The sequence below is a fragment of the Orbicella faveolata genome, unplaced genomic scaffold, assembly GCF_042242905.1.
Source record: "Orbicella faveolata isolate gen_17 unplaced genomic scaffold, um_ofav_v1 contig_46, whole genome shotgun sequence".
Classification (NCBI taxonomy): Eukaryota; Metazoa; Cnidaria; class Anthozoa; order Scleractinia; family Merulinidae; genus Orbicella; species Orbicella faveolata.
Window position 1 is genome coordinate 8,216,520 of NW_028301576.1, and position 19,718 is coordinate 8,236,237.

The window sequence follows — 19,718 nt, forward strand, 5'->3', positions numbered from 1 at the left end:
GCGCTGTTGTTTTCAATTTTGTGTACAACACAGTGAAACGCTGGGAAATTTCCCTAGGTGCAAAAAGCAACTAAGATCTCTTCCGGCGAGTGAGTTATTTTTGTACTGTTAGATCATTACATCACCAAACCAGTCTGATCACATGGTTGTTCTTGTCCAATAAGAAAGCTCAAAACTAGAACGGGGAAGTCCCTCGGAGTTGGGGGAATGGAGTCTATAAACGATAGCTTGCCTTTCAGTTTTCAAACGTGGATGAAGCATTTATATAAGATTTATTGATGTACACAAACGAAAGCTGACACGAGAAAAGAGATTGTACAGTATAAGGGAGAAACTTTTAACGATCGCTAGCAGGTAGGTGGATTGCTTGGTGAAGGAAACGTAGAAACAGTACAGCTGACTTCTTTGCCTTGCTTTCGAAGTCACTTTACACTTTACGTACAGCACTGGGATTGCAGCACACATCTTACTTTCAGCGAGAAAAGGAGAAAAAAGCTTACCAAAAAATTAAAAAGTTGTTTTTGGATTCAATCTGAGTTCGGAAATGCCTCGATGGCATTTATAAACGTCGTCCTTCTGACATTTTCCATCCTAATTGAAGGTGTGTTGAAGCATGTAAGCTTACACGTTTAAGTTATTTTCCCTTTCTCAGCCGTTGTAAGTGAGCCTTTTTTCTTACCGTGCACAGCCAATTCCGCACATTTTAAGTGTGCTAATTAAAAAGGCGTCTGAGGCCGTTTGGTCTCAGTAGTCCGTTTGGCAGTCTGAAGTAGAGACATAAAAATTTTACACATAATTAAACTTTACTGTGTTGGGACGTAGAATGTTGGGTTGAACTGAATCACCACGATAGGCCATATCTGCTGATAGATCAGCTATGTATCACTTTCTGGACATTTTCATGTGTGGTATCACAGATTATACTTTTACGTGGCCTGTGTTATTACAGCAGCCTTCCACGAAAGGAAAAAATGATAGAGAGCATCTGTGTGTTACCATTGATAACCTTGTTTAGGGACATGTGACTTTTCCCAGAATGTGTGGAAATGACCTTATCGCTTGATTGATTGTTCGTAGTTTAATAAAGTGCAACATTTGTACATTGTGCAGAGTTCCAGAAAATATCCATACTCCCCCTGCAGAAGGGATTGTGGGGATGGCAGTTTATGTTAGACCAAAAAATGTAAAGGCTGAAATGTATGAAGCTTAATTGAATTTCTAGAGGAGTTGGGGTGGGGGGGGGGGGGGGGCTTAGAAAAATCCCTTCCTTGGGGGAGGTATGAATGTTTGCTGGAACTACACATTGTTGAAATCAGCGCCTGGGTTTTTAAGGTCATACTGACAAATATTGCGAGAGTTGGCCATAGACACCACAGTGTAATTGTTGATACACTTTGTGAGTGAGGTTTAGATACAGAATTTTGAAGTTGATTCATGGAGATGGTCAGCATTTTATGGCAACAAAATGATTCTGCGAGTGGTCTCTTCTTTATCTGTGAGCTTTCGAAGGTATTTACAGTGATTGAGTACACTCAAACCGTGAACACTTGTTATTTTTCTTTTACTACATTTTCGTAGTGACCATAGAATGCAGGGCTGGCTCTTAATTTTAACAAGAATATTAAGTATTTTTACACTTTAAAAATGCTAACATTATACATTTATATGAAGAGGCTGCATTCTATAGTCACCATAAAAAAATGTACAAAAAACTGTCAAGTGTTCACAGTTTGAGTGTCGTTACTGTAATGGTTGCATGCAAACTGTTATTGCCCCAGAGAAAGGGTAGTGAATGGTGAATTCGATACTTTGTGAGATGGTGAAACTAGTATATTTTCTGAAGACCTGATACTTTCTTAGCCTTGAGAAGAAACCAAGACTTGGAGAAGGAACTGCAAAAACATTTGAGATACATAAAGTACGGACCTGTGAAATTTGGCTAAAATTCTGAGACCCCTTTGGGAGTAAGCAAGATTGCTATAGGAGGGAGTTGCACAGTTTGAGGCAGGATGTAATATGTTACCCAATCAAAAACTGCTTTTCAGTTAACAAGGGTACTTGCTACTTGTATAGTATATGCATAAGCTGTTTCTTCTCTCTTGTTTCATTTAAAAGAGATATAGGTAACATCACACAGCCTACAGGAAAACACTCGCACATTTTCGCCAACTTCTGCCAAAATGGCGACCAACTCAGAGAGACAGATAGGCGAAACTCTAACTGACAGCTTATTGATGGATATTATGACTCCTGGATATCTACCAGACATCTCGGCACTCCAGGTGCCTACAGCCACATATTCAGGTATCATACTGCTTTATGAGTTCATTCACAAACACTTGGTAATGTGTGCTTTAATTTCCCAAGTGTATGTGAAAACTCAGTATTTAGTACTCACAGAAACATGAGTGGAAGTCAGAGCTGTTTTAGTTTGGCACTTGTTTTATGTAGTTATTGATATTTGTGTGAAGAGTTTACTTCCAAATCAAGACTTAGACCAGAAATTGTCAGTTCCTTTATTCTCTCTACTTTCAACTTATTTTGTCATAAAAAAGTAATTAGATTATAAGTTATAAGGTACATTTATGGGCTCTTTTGGAACAATTTTAATTCATCGAAAGCTTTACATCATACATGTCAATTGTGAATTCTGTAATTTTCTAATGTTAAGTGGGATACTCTAGATATTCTTCTATGTAGCAGTGAGAATCTCTAATTTTGGATTGATTTCTTTTAGGTCCTTACATGGAAATCCTTGAGCAACCTAAACAAGTAAGCACGTTACAGTGTACATATGTACACTAGATATTAATTAAGATGTCAGTGCTAATTAAATGCTGGAGTTAAATTCAGTTTAGAGAGTTAACAACAACAAACACTGGTCTGACCTTTGTAGTCAGCTCTTGCACTTAAGTGCACTCTCACAGTCGACTTTTGGTGAACATTTTCATGAGTATTTCTTGAGTGTCAGGGCTCTTCTCACAAGCTTTCCCCTTGCCCCTTTCCCTCACTTTCAACTGTTTTATCATTTCGAGGGGTGCCTGTTTTCTCCTTGTGCATGAGGGCTCATGGCTGGGTTGCCAAGATTTGCCAGTCATGGAAGTGGTCTCCATCTACGATGTGGAAGCTCCTGGATGTTTCAAGCACCTGTCCTTTGTTTTGCAAGGCAGTTGCTAATAAAAAGAAATGAATAGTCAGTCCCTTCATAATATTATTACCTGTAGACATTGTATCCAATATACTGGTAAATAAATGTGATTTGCTTTAATTTTTTTCTTCATACAGAGAGGTTTTCGTTTTCGTTACCCATGTGAGGGACCGTCTCACGGTGGCCTGCCCGGTCAATATTCTGAGAAGGGTAAGAAGTCATACCCCTCTGTTCAACTGTGTAACTATCACGGTCCCGCCCGTATTGTGGTATCATTAGTGACAGTTGATGAGCCTCCCATGCCGCATGCGCACAGTCTGATTGGCAAGAATTCCAACAATGGGGCGGTCACTGTCCAGATTGGTCCAGAGCATGGAATGACAGCAAGGTAAAGTGTCGTAGATTAACTGGTACAGGGTGCAAAGAAAACAAATGTTTGTGCTTGTAACCCGTTGGGAAAGTTCTTACTATGGTTTGCTAGTTAGTCCAGGCTAAAAAGGTTACCCTCTTATAGTACATGTACTTGTACAGTCTGCAATTTGACTCTCCTGAAAAATGATCCAAAAAAAGTTCATATGCCCTTGCCAAGCTAAAGATTTGTGCACTTTCAAACAATGCAAGAAAAGTAATGTCAGTGTACTTGTAGATGTTCCCCAGTTTTCTAATTTAATTCAAGGGAAAACTACTGATGACAACATCAACTACAAGTTTGCAAAACAGATATTGGGAATGGTAGCCAGAAATGTTCAGAATGGCTTCAGAGATCTTAGGAGTTTCTCAGAATTCAATGGTCAGGTTTCCTTCTGAAATCCTGGCACTAATAGGATGGAAATCTCATGTCTGTGATTCTTAAGAAGTCAGCAGGTATAAAACCCCTCAGTTTCTTAGTCCAGAGACAAAGTACTTTCAGTTCCACTTCCTAGTCTGTATTTTTTATGTTGATTTTGTGATTTAAGGCAATACCATATTTCTGTCAACTCTTCCATGCACTTGTAGCTTTCCAAATCTTGGTATTCAACATGTGACAAAGAAAAGTGTGGGTAAAGTGTTGATGGAACGTTACATAAAAATGCAGACCCTTCACACAGCAACTCTACACGCACTGACAGCAGACAGCAAGGGCTTTGATATGGAACTGGTGGGTGATCAAGCGTTAGCAGATGGCGAAACAGCTACTTTTAACAGGACCATGGCTGAGGCTGTGGCAGGTACATGGATTTATAACTTAAGGGATAATTTACTAATAAATGACTTGTAATGTTGAGTACATGTACTTCCTGTTGGATCTAGGTGATGTACAATGTACATACATGCATGTATACATATAATAATATCATAAATGAATGTCTGGTAGAAGTGAAACTTTAAACTTGGAATTATAAACTTAAGGATTGTGTGGAGAATACCATTACAAAACAGCTTCATTTGAATGTACAATATATGAAAGGAAAAGTTTGTGTTGGGCCAAAGTACTTGTACCTTGCCAAAGCTTATCCCAGTATCCACACCATTTATTGACTAGCGGTACATGTACAATGCATTTTTGGCTACTCCCCCTACTCTATTGTCATGTGGTACCTATTTATACACCTGGGTGGTAGAGGCACTGTGAAAGTTAAGTGTTTTGCCCAAGAAAAGAACACAGTGACCAGAGCAAGAGCTTGAACCCGGGCCACTTGTCTCAGGGTACTGTTCAGTGTGCCAACCATTTGGTCATAGCACCTCTGACAGGTATTTTTAAAAAGTGTACCTTCATTTTATTTTGTTGTCACAGCGGAGGAGTCACAAAAAGTTCGCCAAATGGTGGAGGACCAGAAGCAGAGTATGAACTTGAATGCCGTCAGACTGTGCTTTCAGGCATATCTCCCTGATGATGGTGGCTGTTTTACAAAAGCCTTACCACCTTGCATCTCAAATCCAGTGTATGATTCAAGTGAGTTGAGTTGAAAGAAATTTCTCTAGTCGAAGAGTGATTTCAAAACTGATTCTGAGAGGAAAGAAACTTGTCAAAAGCCAAAATTGTTAAGTATGAACCTGACCTGGAATTTCTATGGGGGTGGAGGTAGGACAAAGAGCCTTCTGTGGAGGGTGTGGACAATATTTTTCTGAATTCACTGCGCTAAAACTAGTGTACAGATGTACATGTACACTGTCGTAATACCTACATGTAATGGATGTACTTCAACTTGTTTTAGTGTGCAAATAATTTCTCTCTTCAGAGCTGATTGATACCTCATTTTTAATAATAATAATAACATTTATAATGCGCAAATTTCACAAAATGTTCAAATGCACGTGACAAGATTAAAAATGGAATAAAAAGGCTAAAAAGCTAAAATTACAATTATAAGTAAACTTATAATGATTTTAAAAAGCTTAAATTACAATTAAATTAAATTAAATTATGGAAGTATATTAAACCACGTGATATATTTCTTGAACTTTCACAGAAGCCCCATCGGCTTCCAATCTAAAGATTTGCCGCATGGATCGCAACTCTGGCTGTGTCACAGGTGGTGATGAAGTCTACTTGTTGTGTGACAAAGTACAGAAAGGTAAATATCAGCTGTGATAATTGTTTTCAGTGTTACATATATACTAAATACCAGTGCCTCATTTTTCTTAACAAAAATTTTCTCTTCTTGTGTCTCATAGAGGACATTGATGTTATGTTCTATGAGATTGATGTGGAGACTGGCAAAAAAACATGGGAGGCTGGAGGAGTGTTTGCTCCTACAGATGTTCACAGACAGGTGCTGTTTTCTGACCTAATATCAGAGCATAATTTAATGGCTGAATAGCATAGTCGACAAGTTTCAACTGCCCATGAGAATTCTTAAACCATCCACTGGATTTTACATGGACCAGTTGTACAGGTTTTTGCTTATTTCATAGAGCAGAAAATCAATTGAATAGCCAGACACCTGTTTTGTTGTTGTTGTTGTTGTTTTTTTTTTAAACTTAGATATCCTCATGGTGACCAAGAGATTGCTATATGTTTTCTTCAAGAAAGTGACCGGGAGTTATCGAGCAGTGACCTTATGGGCAAAAGCTAGTCATGAGCAGACTGACATGAAATGTTTCATGTACTATTAATATGCCCTTGTTGTGAGAGATGCGTACAAGTGTTTCTGTCCTTCTGAGTATCCAGTACAGCCGAACCTTTCCTCAAAGACACTTTTCTAAGACAGACACCTCTATCTCATGGACATTTAACTTGGTTCCTGAGAAACTAGCCAGAGTACATTTTATCTTTATCTAGAGCTATAGGTTGGACACACATGTAGCCAGAATTAACACAGAAACTCAGCGTCATGTATGCACCTTTAACTTTGTGATGTCCATACTAAAGAGGTTTACACATAGTTGATGTACAGTGTACAATTGGAACTGTTAAGGATGTATATCTGTATGAATACTTTTGTGATTTTGTCATTCATACTTCTGAACTGATTTAGGTTGCGATAGTTTTCAAGACTCCTGCGTACTGGAATATTGCTACTGAAAGGCCTGTCAAGGTGCACCTGGAATTGAGGCGCAAGTCTGACCAGGAAACAAGTGAACCAGTGGAGTTTACTTATCAGCCACAACTATTTGGTATGTGGTCAACTTATTTTCAAGTAGTCGCTATCAAGTAACAGATAACATGTAGTTATAATTACAGCTGTTTCTTGCTGTTTCTAGTAATAAAATTATATCAAACACAAAACACCGTGTTCATGCCTCCAAACACCGAGAAGAGAGTTGAAAAAATGATGTGCTGTGGAGTATTTTTGATGAACTTTGAGATGTTTGGAAAAATGTCTTTTGAGTGTTTGATATATCTTCACAATCGAAACTTAAAGTAAGGAGAAAACAGAGAATTAAAATTGTAAAAATGTATGCTAATTAAGATCAGATATCCAAACACTGTCATGGTCATGATTTGCTTTGTTTAAACTTGGTGAAGTATTAATGAATTTGAGAATTTTCTTCCTCTATCAATTGCTGTTGGCATTGAATTGTCATGCCCTACTATCAATGATATACCTTTAGACAATAGAAATTATGCATGCAGAATTCCTTTATACTGATAATTAAGAGTGCTATAATAGCATCATCCTTCTGTACTACAGTTTGTACATGTTGCCAACTTTGCAAGCATTAGTATGAAAGAATTTCAATGCTCCGCAAAGGAAAAAGCTTTAGGCTGCTGCCATAGTTACAGGTACAAGCCTGAAATGATAAATGAGGGTTTTGTTGGACTCAACTTTGTATTACAGTGTATATGATAAAATTATCAAGGCCCTACCTACTGTTTGTAAGCCTTTGGCGTTGTGGGATAACACAAATCTTGGCCTTGGTAACTGCAATTGAAGGCTTTCGTGCAAAAAGGGTGTATAGAGCTTTTTGGGCCGATTTTTATTTTTTGTAGGATTGAGCTAATTTTTGGCAGACTGACTTGTTTTGAAATGAAAAGCATTGTTGCGTAATTGTTTTTGTTGATTTGTGCTTTGTTTTCGAGAAATAACGTATGCAAAAAAACTCAGTTTTCCAAGCGGCATCTTATGGAGCGAATCCTTCGAAGGTGGATTTCAACATGACGTGAGCTTAGACGGTTACTTTTAGCAGCTTCAATGTTCAGCACGTTTTTTTTTTTTTAAATAGATGTTTTTATTTTTGAAAGAAGTAGAGAAATAGACTGGAAAAAAAAAATTGACCGACCTCGTATTGAACCAGTGTCACGACAAAACAAACTCAAATCTGGCCTGTTCAGTGCCTTATTTGCTTGCGCTAAAAAAGCAACAGTAAGAGAATAGTGTAATTATATGAATAATAAATCTTGTATCAGTTCGAACAACTAGTGACAAATGCCACGCTTCGGTGACTTCATCATTTAGCATAACAAAGGGTTTCCCTTGATTTTCATTCAGCAAAAGATCTCCAAAAGATACCCTCAGAAAACTGAGTTTTTTGCATACATTTCTTGAAAACGTGCAAATCAACAAAGACAATTATTATGGAACGATGCTTTTCATGTCAAAACAAGTCAGTCTGCCAAAAATTAGCTCAATCCTGCAAAAAAATAAAAATCGGCCCCAAAAGTATATACGCCCTTTTTGCATGAAACCCTTCAATTCTTAATGATGGCATTCTGACCAAATAAATATTAACTTGTTTCCTTATTGGAGTGACCTAGTCTTTTCCCCCATTGAATCGTGATAATTACATGCATGCGTCATATTTTTCTTATCAGACAAAGAGCAGATTGGTGCTAAAAGACGCAAGAAAATCCCTCATTTCTCTGACTACTTCAGTGGTGGTGGTGGTGGAGGTGGACCTCCTGGCATGGGCGGGGCTGGTGCTGGTGGTGGGGGTTTTGGTACTTTTGCTCCATTGGGCTTACTGGGTTCTGCCCTTTGGTTTGCCAATCCAGGCACTTCACAGTCTAACAATCAAGGTGAATTTTCACACTGATCATTAAATGGCTCTTGTTTCTAACCACTGAACTTTAACTAACATGCAGCATGTGCGTTTGGGGTGTAGAACACCATCAGTATACATGTACAGAACCCCAAGTTTTCAAACACTAGAATATTTTTAACCTCTGATTATTTGAAACAATTGTTTGCTTCCTTGGTGAGGAAAGCATGAAGAACATTACCGTCGATTGTGCTAACCACTTTCCATTTCACTAGGTGATTTAAAAAACTGGGTTTCCACCATAATTAAAGGCACATACATTGGGGTGTACATGTTCAATGTACACATCAGGGCTCGAAATTAACAAATGTAAACTCACAAAATGCAAGTGATTTTGATAATCTGTGAGTGAGAAAAATATCCACTAGTAAACGTTTGCGAGTTAGAATCATCCATGTCTCACAAACATTTGGAAAGATTTTGCTAGTGATCTCACCAGCTTGCCAGTGGAAAAAATCCCACTAGCAAAACTTTGCAAGTGGATTAAAGAGTTAACTTTGAGCCCTGCACATAACATATGATATTAACATGTGAACTAGAGACACTGGCTACATGTATGAAAAATAAACCTAAAATATGTTCCTACTACAGTAACAGGAGGCTGAGTAGTCAGCCATTTGCAGTTGACATCATCTTGACTGTTGTGTTCAACTCAAGCTGCATGCATGTGCAGTGGTTAGAGCAGTGGTCCAGATGTCTGGATTTTTTCCTTAAAAGCCCTGGTCATTTCACTTGTTAGGCTAATTTTAATACTATGTATTTGCTGTATTGTTCTCGAAAATATTCCTACCCTTCCAAAAATCTTTCTTGGGATATGGATATTTCCTGGAACTGCATATTGCAAGTATTGTAAGATCAACAACATTTAAGGAATGCTCCATGCTTAAAATGTCTTAACAAAGATGGTGAAATTTAACTTGGTGAAGTCATGTTGACGCTTATTTCTTTTTGCAGGAGGCTCAGGAGGTGCAGGTACCTCTCAACAAGGACAATCGCATTCTTCTGGACAGTCACAAGCATCTGGACAGTCACACCAAGCAGGTTAGATGTGTGTGACATGTGACAGCAGACAGTCTGCTGTGACTCGTTAGATCTGATTTTGGTTGATTCAAAATGATTGGTATTTTTATTTAACATCGGAATACTCTGGAAACATTACAAAACAATTAATATACAATATACTACTTATTGAAGCAGAGAAGATTATCAGGAACTAAAAGCACAGTTAAGTTGGAACAACATTTAAAATAGCAATTTAAAAACAATATTGTATCATGGAGCTAGTGACAAAAATTCAAGTAGGATATTTTATTAGTTTAGGTCAGTGATGGTCTTTGTTGAGAAATATATGCTCATGTGGCATTCATAAAGGGTAAGCTATCCAGCTGTAGTTTATTGAAGATGATGCTTCAAACATTTCAAAAAGCAATATTCTTGTTTAAAAAAAATAACAAGATTACTGACTGTCTTGTCACAGATCTTAGTGAATTAGCATGGAACCTTGCTGAGAAGTCAGCTGCTGCCATGCGTGATTATGCTGCCACTGGTGATATGCGGTATTTACTTGCTGCTCAAAGACATTTGACGGCAGTACAAGATGATAGTGGAGACACGTAAGTTATTACTGTCGAACAGCCTGCATTTGATGCTTACATCTGTGTTATAAACAGCTACAAATAGCTTGGTGATCTTTAGATGCTAAGCCCTGGAATGAGAAGTCTAGTCTCAGCAGTTGTGAATAAACCATTAATTAAACATCTTCTTGTACTACTACTACTAATAATACATAATACATAGTATTTTAAGAGGAGGCCTCCAATCACCATAAGGTGGTTTTCAGGAGGGTCCTCTGAGAAAATAAATGTTAAACCTTTAAAATACATTAAAATCTAAAATACAATAAAAAGGACAAAAACCTATGCGGTAAGCTAACTAAGATTAAAAAACTAAAACAAGAATTAAACTACTACTAACTAAGGTTAAAATGGTTCAATAAAAACTGTTTCAGTTTGTATTTAAAAATAGTTTTCGGCATCAGTTTCTTTGAAGCACTTGGTAGTGTGGCCCAGTCGTTAATGGCTTTATAATATGTTTTGCTTTTTCCCCATTCTAACTACTTGCAAACAACATGGGCATAAAGCCTTGCTTTTTCTTGAAAAAACACTATCTACTGTAGAAATTTATTGTATAAGCTAGGTCCTTTCCCAATTTTACTATTTGGATTCATGACATTTTAAAGAATTTTTGTTTACAGCTTCTGATGTGTCACTGAGTGAATTATTTTCATATTTTAGTGAAAGCCCATGTCTTTTCCTCTTTAACAGTTTAGATCAAGAAGTGATATTAAAGTTATTGCACATTTATAAGCTGTTTTTCTTATTGTGCCTTACCTTGTACCGTGTCTTCCAACAGTGCTCTTCACCTTGCTGTGATCAATTCCCAACAAGAAGTAGTTCAGTGTCTTATTGACATCATGGCTGGTCTGCCAGAGTCTTACATCAGCGAATATAACTTCTTGAGACAGGTAAGTCATTCTATTTATCACATACATTGCATGAGTATGATTTACATGATTGGTTTCCTGTAGTATCTTTAATTTGATTTTACGTGGTGGGTAACCTGTGGTTTTTGTTTCTTTGATTTGCATGATGGGTACCCTGTAGTATTTTGTTACTTCACTTGCATGATGGGAACTATGTGGTATTTTGTCTGTATTTTTTCCCTCTACGTTCGGCTTTGACAATCACAATAGACAACTAAGGTTGTATATTTATCAAATACTAAGAATAGCTGTTTTTCAGTTGCCAGAGAGGGTAGTAGAAATACAAAAAGCCTAGTAGCCATCTTTTTTTACTCATCTCTGGTTGGTTACCATTCCTTCATGTTTTCTCTTTCCAGTCTCCTCTTCATCTCGCTGCCATCACTAAGCAACCTCGCATGCTGGACTGTTTGTTAAGAGCGAGTGCCAATGTTAGATCACGTGATCGTCATGGAAACACTGCCGTGCACATTGCATGTATGCATGGAGATGCCGTGTGTTTGAAAGCTCTCTTGAACTATAATGTGTCAAAAACAGTTCTAAACTGGCAGAACTACCAAGGTAAGTGCTGACACAAGATTGCAAGTTTTATCAGTAACTGAAAGTTAAGTATAATTAGGTTTGTGGTGATGAGTGAAACGTAGATTATTGAACTTTTGGATAATTAAGACCCCATTGTAGGTGGAGGGTGCCGTTAGCCTGGCTTGAAAACCCTTAAATTCATTGACTTTGATTGAGGATTGATTTTTGTTGCAAACTGGCACTGCACCATACGATAGTTCCTTCAGTACAAAAATTCAATGTTTTTTTTCCTTTGCTGATGATGTGCCCTGGTTGAATCTTTGAAGATGAAGGTACATTTGTTCTATCAAAGTCCAATACTTGACGAAAGAAGGAGGAGACTCGAATCAATACACTAGAAAACATAAAGTTATGCTTTAGATAAAACGAAAGGAGAAATGCAATCTTAAGTTGTGAAGGATTAAAGAGGTGAAAACAACGATGAAGTTCCTCAAGGCAAAGGCCATGCGTAGATAGAAGAAATACGATAACATGCACATGGAGAATGTTCTGTAAAGCATGATAAGAACTGTGCAAAAATAAACGCAAGTGAGTTTGTGAACATTGACAGTTTGTTCATAATAGACGTTGTTGTTCGCAGGTGTGACTCCAGTGCATCTAGCCGTCCTGGCTGGCAGTAAAGATGTCCTTAAACTTCTAAACTCGGCTGGTGCCAACATGAGTGCTCAGGTATGACGATATTCTAAGCTTTTCTTATCAGGCGCTTTTTTTCTCTTAGAGTTTCTGCCTTACATGTAGTTTGTACTGACATGTTTAGTACAAACTTCTGGTACGACCAATGTACAATACAAGAGGTCTGGCCAAGCTTGAGTTCGAAGTCAACAAGTTGCGTGTTTCGCGCGCGTGAATGCGTGTAAAATGCGTGTAATATGAGTGTACGCGCTTGTAATGCTGCAGTAGTCGCGATCACTGCAGTATAAAAATAAAGAGATACTAGTCACCTTTATGCAGAGAGGGTCAAAGGTCTTTTCTATCTAGACTTGGGCTCTGATCGCGGAGAAGTATTGAATCGCGCTTGCTATTTTTTTTTTTCTAGGACGGTACAAGTGGTAAAACTCCACTTCATCATGCCGTTGAACAAGATAACTTGGCCGTGGCTGGGTTTCTCATATTGGAGGTAAATTTTTATGTGATCCTGTTTTTATTCTACTATTGAATAAGTTAGGTATTCTTCTTTCATCAGTTTCCTTTTTGATCGCCTCTCGAGCAATTTAATCACACTTTCTTTTTAATCGGTTTTGTTTGCCTCCTTCAGTTACATATCTCAGTTTCTTCGCTCGTTTCTTCTTTAATTCTCTAGTTTTTTTTTTGTTTTGTTTTTTTTTATTTATCGGCAGTCATTTCTTAGCGAGATTTTGCTTTGAAACAACCCACGTAATTTCTTGATAATTCATTTACTGTGACTTTTTTTCTGCTCAAGGCGAGAAAGCTAAAAAAAACCCAGGAAACTGAAAAAAAAACGTTAAAAAATTGTCTTATTGCTTAGGGTTAGCAGTTTCTCTGATGCGGATCTTATGTGAAGACAAATGTAGACTAGATTTTCATTGGTTGCTTGAGTGTTCAATCAGGTTTAAAGATGTAACATTTCCTTATTAGGCAAACTGTGATGTAGACGCTACCACCTTTGATGGTAACACACCGCTGCATATAGCTGCCGCCAGCGGGCTCAAGGGCCAGACAGCTCTTCTAGTGGCTGCAGGAGCTGATACCACCTTACAAAACAGTGATGAAGAAACAGCTTTTGACTTAGCTAACGTGGCTGAAGTAAGTGTTTTAAATCCTATTTGATGAATTTAGGATAAAACTGTTTCCTTGTTGTTCCTAGTCGCGGTATTTTGAGTTATTTTGGCTACGTAAAAAATTGCCTTTAAATTGAAGGAAACTTGAAAAAAAATAGTTTACTAAGGTAGAAAAACACGTAAGAGATAATAATGATCCAAAAAAGGACAAGGATGGTTAAGGATGGATAAGATTAACACAGATTGCAAAGGACTAATTTGAAAACTTTAGGCTTAACTTTTCAAGATGCACTGCAGCACAAACGGTGAGCTACCTCTTTTAACTAATGTCATTCATTTGATGAAACTACTCTAAGGACATGTAAGCTCATATCCAAGCCATCAATTTTACGATTGTTTAACATGAAATTTCTCTTTACAGTAACAGTACATTGTCAATAGCCGAGTGATGGGAATTTAAAAAACAAATCATCACCCAGGGACTGAATACTGCTGCGACGCACGACTAAATTATCCAAACAAATACAAAGAAAAATGTATTTAACACCCAGTTAGATCATTTGACTTTTCCATCTTGTTAATTAAGAACGTTTTTTACTTTGTCAGGTTCAAGAAATCTTGGATGAAGACGAAGCGCTGAGCACTGATCCTTCGCAAGATGACGGTGAGTTTTGTCTCCTTTTAAAAGCTTGAGGTATTGTGCAAACTCTCTGAACTAACACTTTTTGATGTTGTGTTTTCAGAGCTGACAGCTGGTCTGACAGGTCTCACTCTGGGTCAAGGTAGGAAATACATAGATAAATAAATAAGTAAACAACCAAATAAATAAATAAATAAATAACTTAATTTAAGTGTCAAAATTCGAGCTCACTGTAAAATAATTGGCTAATTGGGACACCTAAACTAATAAGAATAAAGATTTATAAAATTCCAATCGTAAGAAGACCAATTCCAAATGTTGGGACATAGTTAATTACAGCATAGAGCGGTTTTCAATTGAGTGTCGTAAAACCAAAACCAAACCAGTTACTTACCAATTAGACTACTCAGCCAATCTCAAACCGTAGTAACACCAAAACCAAAACCAAAGTAATTGTCTAATTACTTTCGACACTCAAATGAAAACCGCTCTAAAAGACAACTATATTTAGATTTAGGAATAAACAAGTGTTGTATTATGACTTATTAATGCTGTAAGGACATTCATTGAAACAACTGTATACATCAAGGTCGGGTTCTATTTTATTGGGATCAACCGTTTCTGGTCTGGTCTGATTATTGTTGTTGTTGTTGTTGGTTGGGTTGGCTGGGTTTTTTCGTGTTGTAATGGGGAAAAACCGTTTTCGGTTAATTTAGTTGATCAACTTTTTCAACCGGCCTCAAACCAGGTTGAAACGGTTGAAAAAGCGTCAACGTGAATGTGTCACGTGATTGTAGTTCACGTAAGGACTAGTCCCAGGCGTTACCGCGTTCAACCGAAAACGGTTGGAACTTGGTTCTATTGAGAAACGTCAACCGTATCAACCAAACCGGTTGCGGTTGAAACGGTTGATCCCAATAGAACATGACCTAACAGTTATTTGTAATCTGTCAGGTGACATGGACAAGCTGGATCCTTATGTCCGACGGAAAATGGCCCAAAGACTAGATCCCAGTATTGGAGCGGACTGGCGTGAACTAGCCAAGAGACTGGGCCTAGGAACATTGGAGAGTGCGTTCGCTATACACTCAAGCCCGACCACACAAGTGTTGGCACAATATGAGGTAATATGCGTTTATTCTGTTATGAATGGTTAATCCTTGGGACATGAGTAGCTGGCTGGATAATACCAACCAACTAAAAGAAAAACGAACGGAAAAAAACTCGAAAATGAACGAACCAAAGAAGGAGTTTAAATAAGAGCGAGTTTAAATAGTATGTTGTGACGGGAATCATGTATCGAAAAGCAAGGGTTGCCTGAACATTTGAGCTTATTTCTTTCCTTTTTTGTAGGCTGCTGATGGTAGTATCAAGACTTTACGGCAGGTTCTTCGTGACATGCGCAGAGGAGATGTGTTAGAGATCCTTGATGGCCGCAAGTCTCCACTATCACACGACTCGGGATTTGATTCAGGTCTCGGTTCCCAGTCCCTGTCGGCTTACAGATCAGAAGGTGAGGGCTACCATTCTCACAAAAGGACGCTGTAAAACTTAAACAATTGATATGTCAGTCGGTCTGTCTGTCTGTCTATCTGTCACCCAGTCAGTCAGGCAGGTAGGTAGACAAGCAGGCAGGCAGGCGATCATGGGCATAATTACGAGTTCGTCAACTGTAAAGTAAAGTAAATTTTATATTCTTTGATTTGGGGAGCGTTCGAGAAAGTCCAAGAGAACCAACAATAAACGAAGTCCTTTTGACTCATCGTTTAGAAATCAAACCCAGACCACACTAGAGAAAGATGAAGGCTTATTCATTTTCGTCCCGTGATCAACCAAAGAAATCTCTAAACTAAATGACTTTTCTTTATTCAGACACTGTTTGTAAATCACGTGCAGTTGGCGTTTTATTCGGCAAATCTTCTGGCTCACATGGTCTCCGTTTTTCTCTCTACAGAGTTGGCGTCTTATGAGGCCGGGAGCTCCAGTGTTCCGTCTAGTTCTTCATTACAGAAAGGAACAACAAGTCTTGAGTCTACTCGAAAGGCTGGGGGCTATCGACCAATCAGGCAACACCAAGATGTGTTTTAACTCGCAGCAATGGATTAGATTAGTGACGGCACGAATTTGTCAATCCTCAGTGGCAACATGCATTGCGTGACAATGTAACGTCAGATGCCGACAATGTACTATGTGTGACGCAACTCTAAGTCAACTTGCCGCATAACACAGCCGTGAATTGTGCAATGTGTGACGAGCGGTCAGCTCTCTGGAGTGTTGCGTTACTTCTCCTGATCACGTGATATTCATAGCTCCATAGATAGTTTACATAGACTTCAGACAAAAGAGAGGATTTTCGTTGCGTCGAGTTGATATTAAAAAAGAAAATGTGCTAAACTTTATAATTATTATTGTTTATTCCTTACGCAAACAGTGTTTAATTTCTACTTGGTCTATATCAATATTATGTAATCGCAAGTTTTGTCGTGACTTCAAAAGTCAGTTTTGTTGTAAACCTCTGTAAAATTAATTTGTGTGCCATTAATAGTACTTATTCATCTGTTGATTCTTTATCCATTACTCGTTTTGTAACTATTTTTTATGGGTAAGTTATTTGGACCTACTAAGGCTGGTGTTAACAGAAGTGTAGCAGCTCTCGTAAGCTTGTAATTCTCTTGATTGTTAGCAGCTGTTATTGTTTTAGGGCTAGGGGCATTGTTTCTGCTGTTTGTTCTATTGTTCTCTCAAAGGGTAGCAAGCCACTCATGTGAGACCTTACGAGAGCTGCTAAATCACCTGGTGTTAACGAGGAAGAATGGATCCTTGTTTTCTGCCATGGACTGTCTTTAAGTTTTTGCGTTGCCGAGATGAAAATGTCTGCCGGTGATCTTACAGTTTTTAGGTTAGTGTATGGGTAATGGTATATGCAGATGTACCTAAAACTCCACAATGTAGTGATGATAATAAAAATACCATACTAAGCTTTAATGACTTGAATCAATAAATACACTGAAAGTGATAAAATAGATTACAAAACTTGCCTTGATCTTATTGTGTCATTCAATAAAACTAGTAACCACAACTTCAGTGGCGTCTTCCTCGCAATCAAAGCCGAGCGGGACCTAGAATTGAGACTTTGAAACTATCGTACCGAGGCCCCGACAGTTAAAAGACTTGAGTGGGTCTGGGGAGAGAAGAGAGGTCTGCGGTAAAAGAATGCAAGTTTGCTCCGGGTTAACTCGGAACTCTCGTGGGAGATGTTGAAGCTGATCCTGGTTGACGAAAAATTGTTTTGAGGAAGTAGCTCGTTGATCTGTCTTCGTCTGTTCTTGTGTTTGGTGATTTTGTCGATCAAGCGGTGTAGAATTGGTCGGATAACTCGCTTGAATCGTTTGTTGAGGTAGCCGTTAATAACAAGGTTGAGTAAAATTCCGCTTTGCATCACAACGACTGCGAGCACTTTGACACTGTGTGACAGCTGACCTGTAAACATCGCAGTGGTAACAATGCCAAGGTATGGCAAGTGACATGCGCACAACGTTCCCACGATTAAGACAATCATTTGAATGTTCTTGGCCGATGTGCGAATGTTCCTTTCTGCCATTCTCCGGCTGCTCGACCCTAAGCTATAAAAATCGGGTGGTAAATTTTCCTTCTTCTGGTGAAAATAAATAACTAAGTTAGCGTAGATACACAGCGCCCCGAAATGCAGAAAGCCAAGGAATGTAACTTGTCCGGCCGCAACACCTCGTGGATGCGTGATGTGAGGCCTGCCGTTTCCTTCCTGTCGGTAAAATGCCACAAGACCTGCATACACTGCAGAAATAATCCAGGTCACACTGATACACACTACAGCTTGTTTGACAGTCACACGGCAGAGCTTTTCTCCACATAGAACCAAACCGTATCTTGTGGCACTGATAATGAACAATGCCTGGAAATAGACACTGATTGAATACTCTTCCACGAAACGTCTCGCGCTCTGTAGAACCTCCGCGGCTTCGTTGACCTGTATAACATCGCATATCAATGTGAACAGTCCAGAAACGAGTCCCAGAACAAGTCCGGCAGCGCACAGATTCATCACCGGCATAGCTGAAGATACACGAAGCTTTCTCTCCTTGTAAACGGCGTAAAACAAAGTAGAAGATACGAGGGATGTAGCCATGGCGAACAGTAAAAAAACAGTAATGGCGAAAGCCACGCTGAAGGCGTCTACTGTGTTGAGATTCATGCTTAGTTGATGAAGTTCTGGCAGGAAACGCTTTCACTTCTCGAAGCAATAATGAAGTGTATGATAATTAGAAATGTCGGATTTCTGTTATAGTGGTAATACAAGAGCGTGCCGTGCCTCTCCTACATCCGCACGTGACTTTGTACATGTGCACAAAGGAGGCGTGAAAGAACAGAAGAAAAATAATGCGCAATTACTATCTTTTCTTGTTCTCTCGGTATTTTTGTAGCTCGCGAGTTATGCCTCGTGATTAAAAATTTAGCTGAATAGTAAGAGCTTTCTGAGTCTTCAGTCTGAGAAAATAATTTAGAATACGGTGTGCTCGATCGAGGTTTCTATCACCGCGGCGGCAAGGCGCGACCCAGTATAAAAGTCGAGAGAAACCAGGAGCGAACCGTCTGATCGCCTTGACATAAAGCACTGATCAATCTATCAAACAACAACAACAACAACATTCTTTTGTTCTAGAAACTCCACAAAAATGCGAAGTTGAAACCATTTTCAAATACAGGCGTGCGCCTTCAGTATTTCGTGAATGACGAGTCTTGATCAGCAGACGTGTTTTTAAAATTTGCGCTGGCGGGCCTTTCTCAGGTAAGGGCCACTATGGAGAAAGCGTTAAAGGCACGAAAACGTATTCAAAACGATAGGCTGAAAACGTCCGCTTATCGGTTACATTTTCCAGCCTTCCCCGTTTTGCAAGAATTTCGAGTAAAATAGAAACGTAGGTCTTTAGCTGAAAATGAAGGACTGAATCAGAAGCCATGATATCAGACTTATCCAGAATCAAGAGAAAATGACGGGACAGTTGTCCCGTCATTTTTCTCTTGCCATAAGTCAAGTTGCGAAATTCCAGGTCGTAAAGCGAAAATGTCTGCGCTCAAGACTTGAGTACCGACGAAGAACGTGAGGTAGAGTGCTTACATCCGCGAACGACTTTAATTTAGGCAAAATAACGATGATAAAAATAACTCACGGGTCCATTACGGCTTTATGGTTTCCTTCTAACAACAGTTTTGCTTTCTAAAGAAGCTTGACAACCAAGTGGATAGGTTGTCAGCTTGGTCTTATCTAAGTCTATTATTGAAGTCCATCTAGATAAACAATGTCAACAGTCCATTACTTTTTCGAAGTTTTACAAAAGGGCTTAATAAACACGTAGTCATGATATGTCTCTAACTATTGTGCCACAAATTAATTGCACCTTAAAAGAAAAGGCTGTTGTGAGTAAAGTGTTCATCCGGTTTTCTACACGAGATGTTTACTTGTCGATGACTCTTTTTGAAAGACCGTCTTGTATATAGACTATAAACCATTAAAACAGTGACGAAAGTTGTCTGCGAATATGGCGAAGCAACAAGAAAGTACTTGACCGA

The 19,718-nt window shown here is 38.6% G+C and overlaps 2 protein-coding genes across 2 annotated transcripts; one reads left to right on the top strand and one right to left on the bottom strand.

The window, feature by feature from the left end:
* Nucleotides 1-174: 174 nt before the first annotated feature.
* LOC110050920 (nuclear factor NF-kappa-B p105 subunit-like) lies at nt 175-17,144 on the top strand. The gene is made up of 22 exons (XM_089277509.1): nt 175-354; nt 2,118-2,304; nt 2,738-2,772; nt 3,286-3,536; nt 4,145-4,356; nt 4,923-5,081; nt 5,599-5,703; nt 5,804-5,901; nt 6,607-6,745; nt 8,385-8,588; nt 9,566-9,652; nt 10,089-10,224; nt 11,024-11,135; nt 11,510-11,711; nt 12,313-12,401; nt 12,769-12,849; nt 13,329-13,496; nt 14,078-14,135; nt 14,215-14,253; nt 15,066-15,235; nt 15,465-15,624; nt 16,066-17,144. The coding sequence occupies exons 2-22, from the start codon at nt 2,181-2,183 to the stop codon at nt 16,197-16,199; spliced, it is 2,763 nt and encodes a 920-aa protein (XP_089133635.1). The 5' UTR covers nt 175-354; nt 2,118-2,180; the 3' UTR covers nt 16,200-17,144.
* On the bottom strand, nt 17,064-18,483 carry LOC110050946 (uncharacterized). Its single transcript, XM_020756927.2, has one exon. The coding sequence runs from the start codon at nt 18,340-18,342 to the stop codon at nt 17,251-17,253; it is 1,092 nt and encodes a 363-aa protein (XP_020612586.2). The 5' UTR covers nt 18,343-18,483; the 3' UTR covers nt 17,064-17,250.
* Nucleotides 18,484-19,718: the final 1,235 nt, after the last annotated feature.